The sequence below is a fragment of the Chiroxiphia lanceolata genome, chromosome 16 (genome assembly GCF_009829145.1).
Source record: "Chiroxiphia lanceolata isolate bChiLan1 chromosome 16, bChiLan1.pri, whole genome shotgun sequence".
Lineage (NCBI taxonomy): Eukaryota > Metazoa > Chordata > Aves > Passeriformes > Pipridae > Chiroxiphia > Chiroxiphia lanceolata.
This window is the reverse complement of record NC_045652.1, coordinates 6,162,601-6,182,802: the sequence shown is the minus strand read 5'-3', so window position 1 is coordinate 6,182,802 and position 20,202 is coordinate 6,162,601. Positions and strand designations below refer to the sequence as shown.

Genomic DNA, 20,202 nt, shown 5'->3' with positions numbered 1-20,202 from the left:
GGCAGGACACAGGCCTGCACACCACAGCAGCTACACTACACGATGCCCCAGTGTCAGCCCAGCATATTTTACATTCAACTGCCTAAACAAAATCTTGTTTTCAATGTCTTCAAATTCCAGCTTCACAGTCAGGTTATCAGTGCCACGACACCACAGGCAGAATGCACCTCTTAACCCATATGCAGATGCAGTTTCACAGCTTTCTAGTGAGGGAACAACTACAAGAATCCTGAACTATGGGAAACACTAAGGCAAGAACATTTATATTAAGAATTTATTTGCAATATACAAAAAGAATACATTCCTTCTATTAAATCAAGGCATAAGTTACTTTTGAACAAGAGCTACATTTTTTATTCCATTCACAGATTAGATCATCTTTTCTTCTTGAGAATGTTGTTGTTCACAGTACTCCTGAATTCCTGCAAAGACACGGGGAAAGTAATATAAATGGTATTTCAGTTGCATATCAGGAGTTTGTTGTTGCTGCATCACTGTTGGTACAAATATCTCAAGCTGGACCTTTATCACGGTGAAAATGGCTTCAGGGAATTTCCCAGCTGTCTGCATTTTGTAACACCAGCTCTCCAGGTGGTTTTTGAATGGGAGTTTTGTGCCTTTTCAGTTAAAAAGTGGAGGCATAATTAGCCAGCTGCATCCCATGGGTTATGGAGCACCCTCCACAGGCCTGCTTGAGAACTTTTCTGTGAGAGGAAGGGCACACACATCTCTGCAAGTGAATGACTGAACCAAACACAGAAGCCAGCTATCAAACACAATCTCCTCAGGGCTTTAAAAGCCTGTCAGAACCGATGCTCAGAAGCAAACGTGGTATTTGCAGCTGTTACTTTCAGAATTGCTATGTACATTTCCTGTTTTATTATTTGTGGCAAAATAATCCTGTTTAACACCTTTATATATTGCAGCAGTGCTCGGAACCGAGAGTGCACAGTGATTCTCAGACTTACTTTGAATGATATTCCTGTAAGACAATGTAGCTGGAGAATCTGGTGCTTCGGACAGGAATGACTGCCCTCTGTCACAACTTCTTCCTTGAAGGACAGAGAAAAAACACAAAAGCAAAGCAACAAGAAAAGCTGAGCTTTTATTTTTTTACCCTTTATCCACTCCAGTGACACCCTTTCAAACAGCCACCTACATCTATTCCTTTTAGGAAGCCCTGATGTCAGTAATAGGACTACAACCACAGCTTACAGTTTTACAGAGGAATTGTGTTAGCAGAAACCTTCACTTGCTGTGCTGGGAGTACTGACCTGTTCCTTGATGTCATTAGTTCAGGTATTAATTGTAACAGCTGGTGGAAGAGGAACCAAGACACCTCACAACCCACAACAGAATTTGGGCAGTGCCAGTAACAGTGAGGTTAAAGCACAACTTTTAATGCTTAACATCTACAAGGTATTATTCTTTGAAGTGGTTATGATTTTATTCAGCCTGCATTTCCAGGTGATTGCACCAAAGAGAAAGACATGTTGTATTTCAAATATGATTACAGAGCTGAAAAGATGCATCATCTAATCTTAACTGATAGAATTTTCAGGTTAAGGAAATTACCAGAGCACTTCCCTCATTCACATCATGCTATGTCACAGTTCCAGTAACTTTAGATTCAAAAAAACCTTCTATCTAAAAGTGGATATTTACCTAAGAGACATCAGTGCCCACATCAGGCTTTTCCAGTAATAACATCAGTATAGGAAGAACAACTTGGTTTAGGTGCAGTGCAATAAGTAACCTTACCTATCTGTGGATCTAGAGGCACTTTACCCAGGAGGGAGACATTCAAATTCTGGCACATCTTCTCTGCACCACCAGTAGTTGGGGGAAAGATCTGGGATTCTTTCTGGGACAACATGAAATCAGAGTTAAAAATATTGCAATTCTGAGAATAAGGCATTTTTGGAGCAATGTTTTATACACAGTGCCACGGTAAAATGCTGTAACACCCAGCCAGCCTTACCTTACACTTTGGACACACAAAGCCACTCATGTTTTCCACAACACCTATGATGGGCAGTTCACCTTGTGGCAGAAGTTGATCTCCTTCCGAACATCCTGAAGCGATATCTCCTACAATTATTAGCAAAGGCTCATATTTTAATTGTCATGATTTCATGCTGAATCCATTCAGTTACCTCCCTAGAGCTATTTTAAGGAGAGTTTATAATGAATTATTACTGCTGTCTTAATATTTTTGAGGAACAGAAATCTGCGCTACATGCTCTAGCAACAATTCTGAGGAGCAACAGAGCAGCTCCAACAGTTCCAGCCTACTGGATGTGGTTCTGTTTCAAAATCTGACTCTATCAAGATTCACCCACATTTATCTCCTAAGTTCACCTCATATCTTCAGTTCTTTTAAGGCAACTTTTTCACGTTTTCAGTTTACAGAAGGACCCTTGGTATTGTCCATAGAGCAAGGACAAGAACCACCAGACCTACACTTGTTACATCTTCCAAAATAAATCTGAAATATCTTCTCCTCAGACTTTTTGCATATATGCTTGCCCTCACTCATTCTCTTGTTCTCTTCTTCCCTCACCACCTCTCTGGTACCACTCTCACCACTTCACTTCCTTTATGTGTTATCCTTCCAGCTGCTGTGGAAATACTACACGTCTTTTGCTCCTGTTCCTCTCCAAACCAGGCATTAAAACCTCTGTCTGAACTGGACATATTCTGAGTTTCAGCTTGCCAGGGGCTGATTTCCCCTTTAAAAATGCACATGACAAAACTGCCTACCGGAGGTGACAGGCTACTTCACAGGTGCCAAACAGTGCACAGCTTATCACTTAAAAACTAAACTTCTTACTGACATTCTTCGGAGCATTAAGCCATTGGTGAGTAAATTACAGATTCACAAGGATGTGAATTTTGAAGAAGGAAGTGAAACACTGCATTTCCTTTCACCACACAGATCACAACAGCTTGGTTTAATGACCCAGTGGGATCCCCAGCTCCACTGAGACACCCACCCAACCCACACGCCAGCACAACACAACACAGACAGTCCTCTGAGATTCCGCACCCTCAGGTTTCTCTGAAGTTCAACAGCCTCTAACCCCAGGACTGCCTTTAACTTGTGAGCTGCTTCTCCATGGAAATTCATGTCCCATACCTGCGGGGTGGTGACTATGACAGCCCCATCGACGTGGGTGGCACTGAGGTACTGCACGATGGACAGGTGCTCGTCCGACGTCCCCGGAGGTGTGTCCACGATCAGGTAATCGACCTCCCCCCAGTCCACGTCACGGAGGAACTGCTTGATCAGCCCTAAACCAAAGGATAAGGATGTGAAAAAAGAGGAAGAAAAAGCATCTCCCTGTATTTCAGATTTTAGGCCGTACTTCTACTCCTGTAGCCCAGGCAGAAGATTCTTCTGACTTGTCAGCTTTAGGACAAAAACATGTATTTGACTTTAACTTCACCAAAATGAGCATGTTCAACTAAAGAAATAATAAACCATTCACTCCTTTTTTCCTTATAGCTTATACTATATTTATGTTATTAAAAAAGGTCATGATATTTACATAACTGAAATCTTTTAAGTACATGAATCATTGTTGATACACTTGATACACACCATTTTTTTTTGGTCCTCTCCAGATGACTGCATCATCAGGGCTGCTAAGCAAGAATCCCACTGACATGACACCTAAGTTTTCTTCAACATACTGAAAGAGAAGCAGAGAAACAGAGCAGTGAAGAAAGAGTAGAGAAACCAACTCTGAAGCCCTATTTTATAGAAACAGCAGCTTGGGGAGAAGACATTAATAAAATAAAGGCAGAGAACCTTATCTTCTATCACAGGGCATTAAAAACTATACTCACACTGAAAAAAATGCAGCTGTTACAGCAGTTTATGGAACCACTGGAGACAACAGAAGGATAAAAACAGCTTTCCCTCTCAGCCCAAGCTGCCTTTTTAACAGCACACTACAAGTGATCTCTTGCAAAACTCGCCCTGCATTTTGTAAAGATTAATGAGGTTTTCCTTATGTGCAAGGTACTTCTTGGCTGTCACAGAAAAGGTGACATACTACACAGCTGATTGATGCCCAAAATGACAAAACTGAGGAACTTATATTTATATTTATTGCCTGCAGTAGGGAAATCAGTAAACAAGAGATACAGTATTACTATCATTAACAAAGGAAATTTAACACTCTGAGTGTATATCCAGATTCTACAGTACCTGTAAATATATTCTATAGCATTCTGTTCTGTTCTGTAGAATCTGGATATAGGCTACATAGAATCTATAAAATGTGGAAACGTAGAATCTATAGATTCTATATCCTGTATCTATAGAATCTGAATATTTAAGTAATTAGAAACAGAACTAACAGAAGTGCCTCCTGCTTCTCCCTCACTCATTTTTAACACAGAACACAGTGCCCAACCCAAACAAACCCAATAAACTTCCTGAAACAGCTGCACCAACTCACCACTGGAGACCATCCGGATCCACTCTGATGAACCTGAAAGTTGAAGTGATACATAAAGTTATAAGAGAAATAAATACAAATGTTACACAAAACATGAACGTAAGTCAAACCTGGGTAACAGCTTTCCTACTTGCAGGGACAATCCTGCTTTATTGGGGTGGTTGAGGTAAAAACTGCAGGAGCATCAGATCTCCATCAGTAAGTGAACAATAACTGTTCAATCCTTATGCAAGTTTACCCATGACTTCGCATATTTATATAAAATACTCAAGGGCTGATAAGGCCCATCATGATAATATTACTCAGGTTTTAAGTTATCACGAGTATGTGGACACTATGCAACGAAAGCTGTTTTGCAGAACTGCTCATCCTAAAGGCAGATGGCTCTTTTACAAAATAAATTATGCTGAACTACTCCATCTCACCTTATTTCCCTACCCACTGCCACTTCCCAATAAACAGTCCTTTACAAGCTTTCAGCCTACAGAGCCCAAAGACATTACTGAAAAAATGAGCAGAAATCCCTTAAGCAACACGTTCGAGCATTCACTCACCTGTTCTCCTTCCAGACCCATCATTTTAGGGATCGACGGCCCGCAGATATCGATGTCCAGCAGAGCAACCTGGAAAACAAACCGGCCAACGCGCCCCACTGGAAACAAGGTGGCACAGGGCCGTCCCCCAGGGCGAACTCACGCAGTGAGAACACCCTAGCGCGGTTCATGCACGAAGGCCAAACCCTAACGAGCGGGGGTACACGGCCGGTCCCCTCCCGCCAGCCCCGGGCCCCACCTGCTTGTGCTCGTCGGCCGCCAGCCCGTGCGCCAGGGCGGCGCTGAAGGTGCTCTTGCCCACGCCGCCCTTGCCGGACAGCACCAGCACCGTGTGCCGCACCGCCCGCAGCCGCGCCCGCAGCTCCGCCGCCTCGGCTGGGGGCGATACCGGGCCGTCAGAGCGGCCCCCGCACGGCCCGGAGCTCCGTCAGGGCCCTCGGACGGCCCGGAGCCCCCTCACGGCCCCCCAACAGCGCGGACCGCCCCAACTCCCTCACGGCCCCGACACTCACCCGGTCCGGCCCGGCCGCGCCGGCCGCGCACAGCCCTGGTTGGGGCATCCCTGGCAGGCGGCCGCGCTGCCCGCCTGGGCGCTGCCGGTCCCCGGGCACTCTGCAAGGCACAGCGAGGGCTGTGGCGCGGGTGCGGCGGGCGGGGGGCCCGTCCCGGCCGAGCCGCTCTCCCGCGGGCCGCTCACCCTCGGGCCGCGCCGCGCCCGCCGCGTCCGCCATGACAGTGCGTCACCTCCGGCCGACGGGGGCGGGGCCGGCGGGGGCGGGGCCTGCGGCCGCCGGGAGCGCTCCGCCAGGGGGCGCTGCGAGGCCGCGGTGGCACCTCAGGGGGACCCGGTGACACCTCGGGGGGGGATCTGGTGACACCTGGGAGGGAGATCTGGTGACATCTCTGCGGGGACCCGTTGACACCTCGGGGGGGATCTGGTGACACCCCGGAGGGATCCACTGACACCGCCGGGGGGCTTCGGTGACATCCCCGGGGCTCTGCTCTGGGGGCTCCGGTGACACCGCCGGAGGGATCCACTGACACCCTCTTCAGCCTCGGTGACATCCCTGGAGGGCTTCACTGACACCCCGGGGACTCTGCTCCGGGGGGCTCCGGTGACACTCTCGAGCAGCCCCGCCCCGGGCTCACCGCGCCGGGGTCCGGCTCATGTCGCCGGTACCGCAGCTACGGCAGGTCCAGCTCTGCCAGCAGCCACCGTGGAATTTCTCCTCTGGGATTGCGCTAGGCAGAATAAATGGACCATTAATTGCACGGAGCCCTCCCGGTGCCGCAGCCCGGCCGTTCCGGGGTCCCGGGGCTGAGCCACGGGGGCTCCGTGCCCGCACCACGCTCGGCCGCTGGAAGCAGCCGTGCTCCAGCACTGAGCCAGCTCACAGCACTCTACAGCTGCCAAGGACAGCGTGACACAGGAATGCACTTCACTGCTGTGTTTCACAAGTTTCATACCCAGGAAATTATGTATCATTCCAGTAAAATTGCGCTGTTGCGGTATTTCATGTCAATTCTGAGTATATTAATTCTGTATCTTGCTGATAGACAATTTCCAATAATTTAATGGGTACATTCATTTGGGAGATTATTCTGCCTTAACTTGGCCAGTCAACTTCTGAGCAATCAGATAGTCACTGTCTCTCCCCTGGCTGCCTTAGCACAGCCTTGTCCTGTCTTCCACTTGTAACATCACAGCTTAAGAATTGAAGTAGTTGCCAGTGTTGGTGATAAGTCTTGGTGCTGCTTGGGCTGGCAGTGCACCTGCCAGAGAGCTGTGTGTGTAACCTGACTCACCCAGACAGACCTGTTGGGGATACCCCACCAACATCCACCAAAAGGCAATTCCTGCCTCAAAATGCTTCCAGTCTAGTCCAGCACTAAACCCAAGTCCCATATTTAGTCTTAAGAGGAAAAAAATGTTCTTACAAGATCTTTGACCTTTTCACCTTTCCTTCATTTCCCCATCACTGTTAAAGTTCTCATGTCATGATGTTCAGAGTCCCAACCACAGCAGATGCAGCAAGAGCATGAGAACAGTTGGCACAGGAGTAAAACTTTGGTGTCCAGAATAATGTATCAAACAATGTGACCACTTTGCATTGGAAAATGCACACAAAAACTGAATGACGGTCCACCTAGAAAACAAAAAAAACCCACCAAACCAAAACAAAAACAAACCTAGAAAAAAAATCTGAAAATACATTTCATTAAGGTAATTGAGGAGCTTGGTCTGGTTTTTGCTCATTAATAAATAGGCTATTACCCATTTCCCATTTCAAGTGTATTTACCCCGGGGAAATGCTCATCACCACTGGATACTTGTACAGCTCCTGAACTTCCTGCTCTGTAATTTCCTCCTATGGGAAACTAATGAAAATGTTACATGGAAGTGGAGCCAAATGTTTAAGCAAATTCAAATGTCTGTGGTGGGAGGAAAACTGACCAGGAAGACACATCAGAAATTTATACTGTACCTTGCCCATGAAAAATTTGGCTCTGTGTAAGACCACAGCCCAGTATGGCACTTTAGGTCTGTGCTTCCTGTCAAACATATGGATTAGATTCACTGATGTCTGCAGGACTTTCCACATATTAAACTGAGGTACGTGTTCAAATATCTTTCTTTTGGGGCCAACTGTTTATTTCCTGTTCCCAAAGTTATAGAAAACGTTCCCCACAAAAAGCACCGAAAAGGGGAAAGTGAATCTCTTCCTTAGCACCCCTCTTGCTCTGAGCCAGTGAGGGCTCCTTGTGCAGGGCTCTCTGGGTGAACACCAGGCCTTGGAGTGCTCAAGCCAGGCTGAGCTCAGCCCAGGGCTCTGCCAGCACTCTTGCAATCTCATGCTCAGCAATAACTTTACCCTCCTCGGCAGCTGCTGAGAATTAGTTCCATCAGTTATTGCAGGAGGAGGGTTTTTTGTGTGTGTGAGCATTTGCAGTATCAATCTTACCCTGTTTACACACCCCTGTGTGTGGCTCCAGTGCTTGTCCCTCACTGCCCTATAGTTTATTTATGTAGGTTTTAAACATCACGAGAAGATAAATTTAACTGACAGTGACCATTTCTTTAAAATTATCTCTCCTTTTTTTCGCTGGGTAATGTCCCGCAGCTTTCTGAGACAAGATACACTGTAACGCAGTGTGTGTACATATATATATCAACAGAGATGTACAGCATGCCCTGGAGAAGGATCTTTCTGACAAAAACTCAGCCTATTTTATTGATGAGAAGTGCTTTAACCTGAGGAACACATTGGGCAGCATCAACTTTTACCATGGAGTGGAAAAAGCAGCAGAGACGTGAGTACGAGTGGCTGCTGTAGCAGCTGCTGTAGCCTTCACTGTCCGTACTCCCTGCTGTAAGCAAGAGCCTGATTCAGCCCAGGCTTTATCTTTGAGAAGTGATATAGAAAGAAGTGGCTTCTCTCTCCTCAGGGCCCTGTTTTTCCCTGGTGTGAGACACTCCATCATCATCCTGGGTCCTGGTTACAGCTCTGTTGCAGTTGGCTCCTCACCTTCAAACTCCACTGTGCAGGGTCCCCCCTTGTTTTGATTTACACTGTTCTGTGGCTTTCAGCTTTCAAAACCACATCAAACCAAATAAAAATTCAGCTGTGGTGTGCAGGTAAGTGCAATGCAGCAAACAGCACGTAAATGTTCACCAAGGACTAAATATACTGTCTGTGAAAGAGCTTGGGTTGTTGTGAAATTAGTCCGTTTGGCACAGCTTTAGTGCTACAGACTGAAAGAAAATTACTGAACTAAAATGTCCCAATTGTTGGCAGTTTTCAAACTGTTTATTAGCAGTGTCCTCATCAAGCCCTGCATCCAATCCAAGTGCAATAGCAGCAGCAGAGCATCTTGCAATAGAGGGCAGTGTTTTTGTGCTAATGACTTGTCAGTTCCCTTATCATTAACATAGCAGTGCTTGAATGGTGAATGTACTTCACAATCTCAAATGATAACGACTCTGTCTTGTTGGAAGGAGAAAAAAAAAATCAGTATTATTTGTTTACTTATGCTCTGCTTTTCATTAAAAGATCACCTCATTCACTACTGAAACCAGGGCATATCCGAAGGAAACTTGGCAGTCATTCTGCTGACTCCAGTAACACTACCTACTTTTAGGATTAGCAATGAATAAAATTATTCTTGTCAGCTCTAGTAAAAAGCAGATTCATGTGGATAAATTTTGCAGCCCTTTTCCTTTCTCACCATCCATTATCCAAAGAAACTACACTTTTCACTAATGTTTTCCTGAAACCACTTGGCAGTCTGAGACATACCTGCAGCACTCAGGAGCAGAGCAGGTGTTTTCTGCCTCAACAGACCCAGATGGATAAATTACAACCTGAAAAAGCAATGTTAAAGAACAGATTAAGTACTAAGTATTTCAGATAGTCAAGATGGAAACCTACTTGGAAATTTAATTTTCTGATGAGAAGATGAATATAATCCATCAGATCGTAGAGCAGGAAAAAAAACCCAAAGCAAATATCCTGCAGAAAATACACCAAGATTGTCTGGATCAGTAGCTGTAAGCAGAGCCAGCTCAGGTTCTGTAGACTGACTTATGTACTTTACTGTCAGGTTGGTTGCCTGAAATTTTTCAGGGCAGCTGCCTAAATAAGTGTGCAGCACTAAGGAATTCCAAATCATTTAGGAAGATCAGTACTTCAGTTTGGAGACAGAGGAATACCCTATGAAAAACTGAAGAAAGGCTACTGAGAAAACAAGCACTGACAACCAAAATTAACCTTTTCTTTTGCATCCCTTAATATTTACTCTTAGAGTTCAATTAAAATTTAGAGTAAATGTGGAAACCAAAATATAGTGATTTATCCCTGCAGAGTTTAGCATACAGGCAAAATTCTTAGGAAAAAAGTTTTGTGCTGGGAAAGAAGTTTAAATGCAGACAGAAGTTTGTCTCAGCCTTTCAATTTGGCAAGTAAAATATCTGTACTTTTCATAGAATACACTAAACACTTGGTGAAGAGAGGAGTGATCTAGCAGGCTAAGCAAAGCATTAAAGAAGTGGTGAATTTAACTCCAAAAACAGTAGCTTGCACTGCAGCAACAGTTTTGAAGCCAGGGGCTCAGGCTGCAATTTATGTTAAATTCCTTACAAGAGTTACAGTTCCTGCAACAAATTCCTGAGCTAAATTCAGTGGAGACAACATCAGGTGCTCTCAACATGCAGGGGCCAACTCTGTCCTGCCCTGAAAGGATGCAGAGGTTGGACTGGAGTGCACATCTGAGGAGATGTGGAATCATTTATTCAGCAGTAACTTAGCCTTTAATAATCATGTTGCTGAAGTATCTGATGCAAAGAACAAACTCCAAGCACAACTGGCCAAGGTAAGATTCACTAAGAGTTGGCAGCTGCATATTATTATACCCAAAAGGCACAGAAATGTTCTCTGGAGTTTACATCCTCCCTGAATAAGCACCTCCTCAAAGGATAGACCTGTATTACCTTTCCTGGAGCTGCACTTGACTCACATACGGCCTGAGAAGAGTTTGCTCGCAGACAGATGACAAAGTTTCACAGGAAACCTTAATCACACACTGATTATGTTCATTTGCAACTTACATGTTTAAAGTGGGGAAAGATATCTTAGACAGTATGTTTTTGATTTTACATTAATTGGTGATACTCCCTGTCCATTTCCTGATACAGAAATAGTACGTTAAATTTTATTTATTTTTAAAGAGTGAATGAACTTTGGAAAGTGTGCAAATAAAAAGGCCTACAACAGCACATTTATCTGTTTTAGAGGAAGAAGATGATTAAGTTTTTGCACTTTTATTTTGAAGCAGCCAGGGGAGAGCCCTAAATTAACTGAAATTAGAAGTATTTACATACAGAATGTCACTAGTCTGTCCTTGACACCTAATTTCCAAGTTTCCTTCCCTTTTCATAAACACATTTCCATATCTTTGGCCTGAATGTTGGCCTGGTTCTGGACAGAAACATCTCATATTTCCAAGTGGGTCACAGTAAACTTTTCAAACATTTGTTCTGCCTTTGTCTTCCTATTATACGAGGCAGAAATGGCTCAGAAGAAGACAGACCTGTATCAGTCTCTGTCTGTACTGCCTTTTCAGCAAGTTTTCACTAAGTCACAAGTGTAAGTGTATTAGTTGAGTTTTGAAATATATATTCTGAAGTTGACCTGAAGGTTAACTTTATACTGACAGATAACATCTTGTTAAGCAGCAAGACTTACTGTGTTACTTTCCTATGGCTTCAGTCAGAGTTCTACTGTAAGGTCTTTAAGTTCTTCCAGTAAGATTCTTTCTCTTATAGAGCAGGCTCACATTTACTCATTTTTTTTCAATGCACATTTGGAAACAATAGAGTTTTCCTGCCATCTACTTGTCATAAGTAGTTTAAGATGTTTTCAGTTTATTTTTAGGGACTCTTAGGAAAGTGCAAACTAACCAGCTAAATAAGTGTAAGCTCACAGCACAGCACTTAAATACATGTTTATTTGGATTTTTCTTTTCTCCCCTGCCTACAAAGCATGAAAGATGTAGTTTTTTGCATATTTTAAGTTGTATATGGTCTGGCCAACTATCAGCACTTTATCCCTAAATTGGCCATCCATCTTAGTTTCTCATGGATTTACAGGTAAGAACATTTGCTTCACATTTTCCATTGGTATTTTCTACTGCTCAGAAGTGCCCTTTTTATAAAATAACTTATGGCCTAAGGTAGCACAGGGTGCACATATGGGATCACAAAGTGCACTGTGAGATACTGACACATGAGCAGGGGTTTTGTCATGGAGTCCAGCTGACACTGGGACATAACTGCTGACAACTGGATTATAATAGAAAAAACAAGAGTTATGTGCCTATGCTGTCACACCATTAAACAGCAATGATAAACTACCTGGAGAAACTTGAGTATTTTTACAAGGAATAATTAATTTGTGTGGTATACACGGATAAAAAAATCAAAGAAGATTGAATTCTATGAACTAATGCTGCTGTTTCTGCTGAGTTACCAGTTAGCACCCACATAGCAGAGATACTTTACTCATCACAAACTCCATAGTAATGTAGTTACATCAGGATAACATGCTGGAGGGGAAGCAAACAGCATGTGCTGGTGAGGAGGAATTCAGGCTGGTCAGTATTGGCAAAGGAAAGGAAAATACAAGAGGTTCACTGAGCAAAAGCACTGCTGGTTAAACTCTGGATGAAGTTATATGGTAGAAGTGCTGTTAATTCTCACTCCTGACCTCAGAGGAACCAGAGGAAGGAGAAGGTAAGAGAGGGCAGAAGTGAGTATGGATGAGAGTCCATCTAACAGGTATCTATCAGTAAGCCTTTCTTCTTTCTCCAGTCTATATAATTAGAGAAAAAAACATTGCTGGGTTATGCTTCAATACAACAGCCATTGGCTTAATTCTTAAATCCTACCACAGCACTGCTCTTCCACTGGGGTGTGATTATAGTCAGTGCAGCTACTACAGCTCCTGTTCCCTTCTCATCTAATAGCAATGAGGCAATGGGTGCCACAATTTTGGGGTTTGTGTTTAAAAAATATCAATCTTTTGGTTTTGCACTGACTTCCTCAAGGAGGTGAACGACACTCTCCGAGACATCCTTCTTTCTGACAAATTATTGTCCTAGCTAAGCAGGGCAGCTCTCATAAATGATGAGAAAATGTCAGGAAAATTAACATAGAATGATTTGCTATCTTGAAACCAGGAAAAGCTGTTATTTTAATGAGGTCTGTAGCACATTTTGGAAATGAAAAATACTTTTCTGATTGTGAAACAGCAAAATCTTTTCCAGATCAAAAACCAACCCCAAAACAACATACAGGGAACATCCTGCAACCATTTGTTTCTAAAAATCAGTACTCTTAAAAGGGGAAAGAGTCAAAAACTACATGAAAGAGTAAATAGTGGGAATATGGTGATGATCTAAAAATGACCTTATGTTGAAATGGCACGTTTTCTTCTGTTTATATCCCTGGCACACAGAGTCTATGATTAATTTATCTTACTTGATTCTGGGCTTAATCTTGGTCATAATAATGTGAGTTCCTCCAGAATTTGGATAATGGAACACTGGAACTATGAGGTGCTGGAGGCAGAAGCCCAGAAGCCCCAGTGAGGTATTTGGCAAGGGTTAGATCACAAGCCAAGAAGGTATTACAGCTCCACTGTATTTCATCATCACTGGGCTCACAGACAGATATCTGTGGTTATTTGGGGATGCAAATATTCTGAGGAGTCTAAATCCCAACATATGACTCTGGTCAGGCTCAGAGCTGCTTTAGGACCACATTTTTAGTCTGGTGAACAGAAAATACAGTGTACACAGCTCAGTGTAGAAGAGGGTGCCTCAAGAAACAGTCTATGCCAAAAGACATTACTGTAAATATATTTTACATTTGGTGTAAAAGGACACAAATCTTTAGGAAAAGAAGGAAAACCTTCAATTGTGGTGCCTGCTCCCTTTAATACAATTGTGTCTCTTTTCCATAAAGTGAATATTAACATAAATAGTTACCTTGGCTTCAGTCTCCTGGAAATAGCCAACAGGGCAGGGTGTTTATGTACATTAGCTCTGGGAATCAGTCAGACCAGACAGCAAGGGACATGTTTGCATAGTCCAGTATTTACACCCTATCTAAACAGAAGATCATCCCTGCCAGCTCCAACACCTGCTCAGAAGTGTTCCTGTGCACCCTCCCTGCAAGCCCTGCTGTTCCCTTGGGAGCACAGGGATCAGAAGGATGCTAGAAAAACAGGTACATGTTTAGTAAAGCCATGAAAAAGCAACCACCCACTCCAATAAATAAGTCACCATGGTTCTGAGTATTTCCACTCAATTCACTGGGAATGTGTGCTTTTAGAAACAGCTCCATTTTGTTGGGGAATTTTTTACCTCTGAGGTGTGAAAAGGCAATATATTATATAAAAATAGGAGGGAAAATTACTCTCACTTTCCTTTCTGCCTGGTGTATTTTTACTTTTACCTGAAGAACCTACAGTCTTTGTTTAGTAAGTTACTGCCTCAGAGTCTACATCCTTCCCACATTATTTTTATTAAATTGATTTATAAATTTAAGGTAAAAAACCTTCTTGTCTCAGCAACTATTGAGTATGCTTATATGGTTGCCTAGAAGAATTGCATACATTTTATATTTACACAACTTTCTTCTAATTCAAGGGAGAGCCTACTTAATTTTACAACTAACATTCACAAAGAAGGAAAGTCAGGAAAAACCTCAGTGGCAATAATAGCAGAAACTGCTCCCAGCCCCAAACTCTTATCTAAGGTCTGAAAGGAGCCCTCCTACAGCTCTTGCATAGGACATAACCTGTTCCTCCGTAAGGAATAAAGAATACCAAAATTCCATGGGAGGTGCCCACGCAAGAGCAAGGAGAGAGCAGCAGCGTCGGGAGCTGTGGGAGGACATGGTATAGGAGAGGGAATACTTTCCCTCTGGCACTTGCCCCACAAATCCTTTCATCTCAGACCTCAATCTATCCTCCCATAACTTTTTAAACATATTTTTGTTGATTTTGGTTTTTCCTCTTTCTCTTTTGATGCCTTAAAATCTCAGTTATTTACAGTTTCTCATGCCCGTTCATGGTGCCCGTGAGTACAGTTAATCTCACAATCTAATATTAGAACTTGTTTGAGAGTAACGTTTTCGGGTGATTAGTGAAGGGTGACTCAGAAGTGGTTGGGCAGGTGTGTGCTGCTTGGTGGGGACAGCTAAAAATGTTCTGGAAAAACCTGTTTGAAGGAGGAAATAGTTATTTAGGAATAGACTTTTGCCTCCAAACCAAGGGAAATTACAGATATGAAGTTAAGGCAGTCACTTGAAGACAAAACCAGATTTATCACTCTCCTAAAATGGTTGCCTTATCTCATAGGGTCAAAAAGACTTGCACAGAGTCCATCAGAGGATGAACTATGGGCAAATGGAGAAACAAGAACGTGTCTATGACATGACAGTAAAAACTGTCAGGTCCAAATTCATTTCAGATTGAAGATCTGAGTTATGCTTGAAATCCAAATATTGCAAGATAGCATAGTTTTACTTTGAAATAATGTGGCATATATAAAAAAATTAATTGTAAAATCAGTTATAAGGACACTATTCAGTTAAGTATAACTTGAACAAATGTTAACTTTTACACTATAATTTAGGTGAAATGTGGAAACATGGATGAAAAGGGTTTAGAAAAACTAACAGAGAGGCAAAATATTAAAGAAGTTTATGAAATGAGGAGGCACAAGTATGTTCCTCCCACCACATTACTGCTGTTTTTGTTGCTGCTTTTTGCATCCAGGTAGCAACCACTGAGGTAGTTTAACCTCAGAAACAACAAAGAAACAAGGTCAGGCTGCAGCATTTTAAAAAATGCTTATGTTATACCTAAGACTACCCTGAGCACATGATGAAACCTGTTTGACTGCTCTCGGTCCAGCTAATCCAGCCTACAGAAACCACGGCCTTGGTAAAATGAGCAGCAGGAGCAGTTTTGTCCATGCTCACAGGAATGCTGTGCACAAAACTTTACTCATGTCCTGGGGGGAAAGTTTCCGGATGTGCAGCTGCCGGTGCCCCACCAGGCTCTCCTAGGAACAGGCTGCTCAGCATTTGTTGTTTTTGCTTCCTGCCTTTGGAGGTCGTCCAGGAATGACGTGGGCTGGAGCAGCTCAGTCTGGTGATCCTCCCCACCAATCCCTTCATGTACAGCACATTCTTTAAACCACTCCATCCAATGTGTGGCCAGAGTGAGTAATCGAAAACTGTTTGCACAAAGCTCCTGTGATGCACTGGAGGTGGTTCCCCTGAGGCCATTTTTCTTTGTATGGCTTAAAAGCCAGTGATTTTTTTGGGGAAAAAAAAAAAAGAATAATTTGAGAACACACAAGGAACCTAAACCACATCCACTTGCATACAGCCCAGCAAGGCTTAAAGATGGATGTATAATTGCACATTTGAATTTGGAGTTCACAGGCAGGGTTAAACAATATTTTTTTTTAGTGAATGAATGAATGAGGGGTTTGCTCAGTAGCACTAATCAGCTGCCCTCGTTGTGTTTGATATTCTTGCAGAAAACATTAATTTCCTCCTCTTTTCAAATCATATTAGAACAATTAGAAGTAATTTGGTGTAAGACAGCCTGCAACCTAATCCAATTCACCAAATAAGTTAAAACAATGGAATCATACCATCACAGTCCCAGCACAGTGACTGCATTACACACTTACTGTAACACTTGCACCTGTGTGAGCTGTGGCATTGCTCTGGGAGCTGGTTTCACTGTCATGCTTCACTGCTAACCAAGTGCTCTAGACTGCTTTAATTGTATTGTTTTTCTTTGATAGATTTGCCCCACAAAGTTGAATCACCATTTCCAACTGCTGCTCAAGAAAGTGTTACTACCATTAAAGACCAAAGTCTGAACCACGAAGGTCCTACCCAGGATCTGGACCGAGAGAAATCCTCTGCTCCACCAGGGAAGAATGAAATGACCCAATAATGCACTTTGCTGTGATGCATCTCAGTTTCAGTAAGGAAAGGCCAGACTGCTCCACCTCTTCCTTCATCAGCCACTGGAGAACAGGGAATTCAGTGACAGTGTGAATCAGTCTGATGAGATTAGTGTTGCATTCACTACATTGGGATTCAAATTCTGGGAGAAAAAAAAAGTAAAATCCAAGCAGCTTCATTGAAATAATGGGCCAAAACATCAATATGAGTAGTTGCCTTTAGAACTCCAATGTGTGTAGCTATCTTTAGAATCCCTCTGCCAGGACAGTTAAGAGTTCAATTGCTTGTTGGTGGTTGATTTCTTTTGGGGTTCAGTCAGGATTTAGGAACTGATTTTAATTCCATCCTATAGGAAACAAGATTTCACTTTGGAAGATACCTATTTTAGGAACATCTGAGACAGAAGTCTGTCTTATGACTCAAAAAACCCCCTATCTGATCATCAGGCTCCTTAAAAAGTTAATTGCAAACAGGAATGAGGCAGCATGTCTTACTGACTCAACTAATTTCCAACTATATGGTGGCTCCAGTACAGTCTTGGTACAGATTAGCTCATTTGGCATATATTTTGGATATAAAGTGGGGGGGCTTTGCTGGCATCAGCTTAGTGATCCCTGTGCTGTGATCCCTTGTGTCTTTCTGGATAGATGGGAAGATGTCTGAAATATGAGTCAGCCTTCCCTAATGACTGAAGGGTCTTCTGAATTTTGATCGCATTTATCTCCCTCCAATCCAGTCAGAACATGTCAGTGTTCCAAAAGAACACTGTCAAGTATATCTTCTTTAAAATACTGTTTTCAAATTGTTCTGTGGGGGTTTACCCAAGAAATTCTTCTCACAGCTGGAGTGAATGTCACAGTCTAGTAAAAGAATTTTGCATATTTTAATGAAAAGTAGAAAACTATTCCCTTTTTTTTTTGTCTCTAGCAAAACCCTACTATCCACAACAGCTTCACATACAATGAGATTAATGAAGTACATAATGCTTCAACTGAGTATATTATTTTTACTAAACTCTTTTATCAGCTCAAAAAGCTTCTATTCAAACAAGGAAGTGGCAATAAATCACAGTTTATTGTACTGGCATCTTTTCACTTTTTCTAACTCCTTAGACCATAAATGTACAATGTAATGTATCTCTTTTTTTTTAGCCTCATACCTCCTTAATAGGATCCTGACATTTCCTTTGGCGCATCCATATATTAGATTTCTTCAACTTCATGCTCTGCTCTCCACATCTATTCTGTCACAAAATATTGGTTTGGATCCAAATTCTTTTATACCCAATTGGATAGTTTTATTCACGTGGCTTTTCATATCACATAAATCAGGCCTGTTCCAGACACAGGAGTTCAGCTGCAAGAAACCAGAAGAATCTTCTGATTACACTGTAGCATTCACTTAGCAGCTACATTTATTATGGGAGCAGATAATTTGTCACTTCTGTTACTGCCACACCATCAATTAGGCAGGTATGTAAGACAGTATAATAATTTTATTAAAATCCCCCAACAAATTGAACAAAGCAAGATGGCCTTAAATATTAATACACAACTCCAGTTTCAGACTCACTTTGAGTTTTGTGCTCTACATCCTCCCTGAAGATCTCTTCCAGAAAACTGCAGCATTAGGATTGATATCAGTCCTGTCAGCAGGACTGCAGGCATCCAAGGTACAAAACATGTTTCATTTAGCATCAAAAATGCAGACTGTCACATTATCCCTTTTTCTTCCCACAGCTGCCAATCATGCTGTTGATGTTCCAAAGGGTCCTGTCTAAAAACAATTTGGAAGCTTCACTTGAAGTCTCTAGAACACCAGAATGCCTTTGAATTTTTCTTCAAATAGAGTGAAAGGACATTACCATGACATACTTAAAGCCCAGAAGTACACAGGGGTTCTGAATCAAGCTAAGTCCTGGTAGCTCTGAAGTGAAGTGAGAGCTTCATGTAAATGTTATCTGAGTGGCTGTTTTTAAAAGGAAGTGCTGATGTTGGCATTTGTTCCCTGTGTGTGCTGCCAACTTTGTAGTTGGAGGGATTAGACAGAAAACAAATTAATAAAGTCTAGTTTTTCTGTGCTTAAAAAATTGGGACTATCCTAAAATGAGTTAAATAGTCTCTGGAAAAATCAATCTTTCTTATAGCCCATAGTGCACGGAGCAGTTTACCAGCTCAGTGACTACACAAGATTTGCCTCATGTCCATTGATAAGCCACAGGAAGCAGCGTGGCCAATATCAGCTCACAGAACATCTTGATTTCAGAGCCCCACATTCAGTGGTTGTTCTGGCAAAGTGGTTCTGATTAACGTGCTCCTCTGCCAAATCTGGACCATTTAGCACGTCCTGCCTTACAAGTCTGAGCTATCATGAACTACCTCAACACTCTCTAGTAACATCCATCCCAAATGGATTCTACAGGACCATATTCAAGTGTTCAACACAGCTATGATGCTCCCAGAGAGGCTGCACAAACGAGAGGCTGCAAGTGAATACAGCAACTAGATACATCAGAGGGGCTTAATCCACTGTTGAAGGTCAACACAAGCAAGAAAGCATCATTTCTTACAGGTGCTGTGCAAGCTAGTTTGGCAAATGGGTTTCATACTGATTCAGTCCAAGACAGCTGTACAAACCCTTTAAAAACAGGAATGGGTGAGGGACAGCTGAAGTTATGTGAGCAACTTGTCCCCTCTCTTTTTAAGGGCCACTGAAGTTTACACTATAGATAACATCATACAGGCCTTCAAGTGATGTCTGCAAGAAGCACATGACACTCTGCAGATACTGATCCTCCACAAATCAATGCCAGAAGACAACATTTCTGTGAAGGCAAACTCCCTCTTCATTGACAAGAAGTGTACAGGAACATGATGTTCTTAAAGTGCTCTGAAATTGTCCTTCAGTCTGTAGTCAAGACTGCTCAGGTTTCTAGTTCTCAGTGGGGCACTATCTTGTGGGATGGACAGGAGAAGGATGGAATGAGCTTTGAGATCTGACTTTTCTGGATGACAGTTGAAACATATTAATAGTGCAGTAATCATGGTAAAGGATTAGAGAAGAACTAATGGTAAGGCAGCACAGCTGATTTGGACAAAATGGAATAATAAAGTTCTACTGTTATTTGTATTTCTTCCTGGATTTACTCACACTAATTTACAGAGTAAGCAGCAAACTACAGTTCCAATAACTGAGCTGTTCCCTGCCACCTCAGGGTCCTCTCTACAGGGCAGCTCTAGGAACACACAAACGCATTTTACACTGAACAGAAGCCAAATCTGAAACAATACTAGATCTGAAAGGCTCCTGAATAAACTGGCTCTGTTCCTTCCCCTTCGTTTTGTGTGGGTGGTGGCCTAATGTAGCTACCAACACAAGTACCCTTGCAGAGCACACACGCCGGGGCCGTCAGGGTGGGTTGTGGCCGAGACAGCCCCCACACAGCTTCTCTCCTTCAGGTAAAAAAGTAGTATCTCCTGTTGTGTCAAAGCATTCACACACAGATAACGTCCCTAAAGATTTTAAGTAACGGGAAACCATTTTGGAACACGAGATTGGGAAGTGACATCCAGGCCTGTTGCTGATCCCCGTTAAACCCGTGTCACACTGACTGCTCTGCACCTGGATT

The 20,202-nt window shown here is 42.8% G+C and overlaps 2 protein-coding genes across 2 annotated transcripts; one reads left to right on the top strand and one right to left on the bottom strand.

Annotated features, from left to right (window-relative positions):
* Positions 1–256: 256 nt before the first annotated feature.
* On the bottom strand, positions 257–6,088 carry NUBP1 (nucleotide binding protein 1). Its single transcript, XM_032704306.1, is given in 12 exon segments — positions 257–422; positions 969–1,052; positions 1,762–1,864; positions 1,982–2,037; positions 2,040–2,091; positions 3,140–3,294; positions 3,605–3,695; positions 4,470–4,502; positions 5,024–5,092; positions 5,262–5,398; positions 5,536–5,680; positions 5,768–6,088. Coding segments are annotated over 12 exon segments (1,299 nt in total). The 3' UTR covers positions 257–369.
* Positions 6,089–6,190: 102 nt separating this feature from the next.
* On the top strand, positions 6,191–19,448 carry TEKT5 (tektin 5). The gene is given in 6 exon segments (XM_032704304.1): positions 6,191–6,308; positions 8,176–8,335; positions 10,165–10,393; positions 14,944–15,024; positions 15,221–15,309; positions 19,280–19,448. Coding segments are annotated over 6 exon segments (846 nt in total).
* Positions 19,449–20,202: the final 754 nt, after the last annotated feature.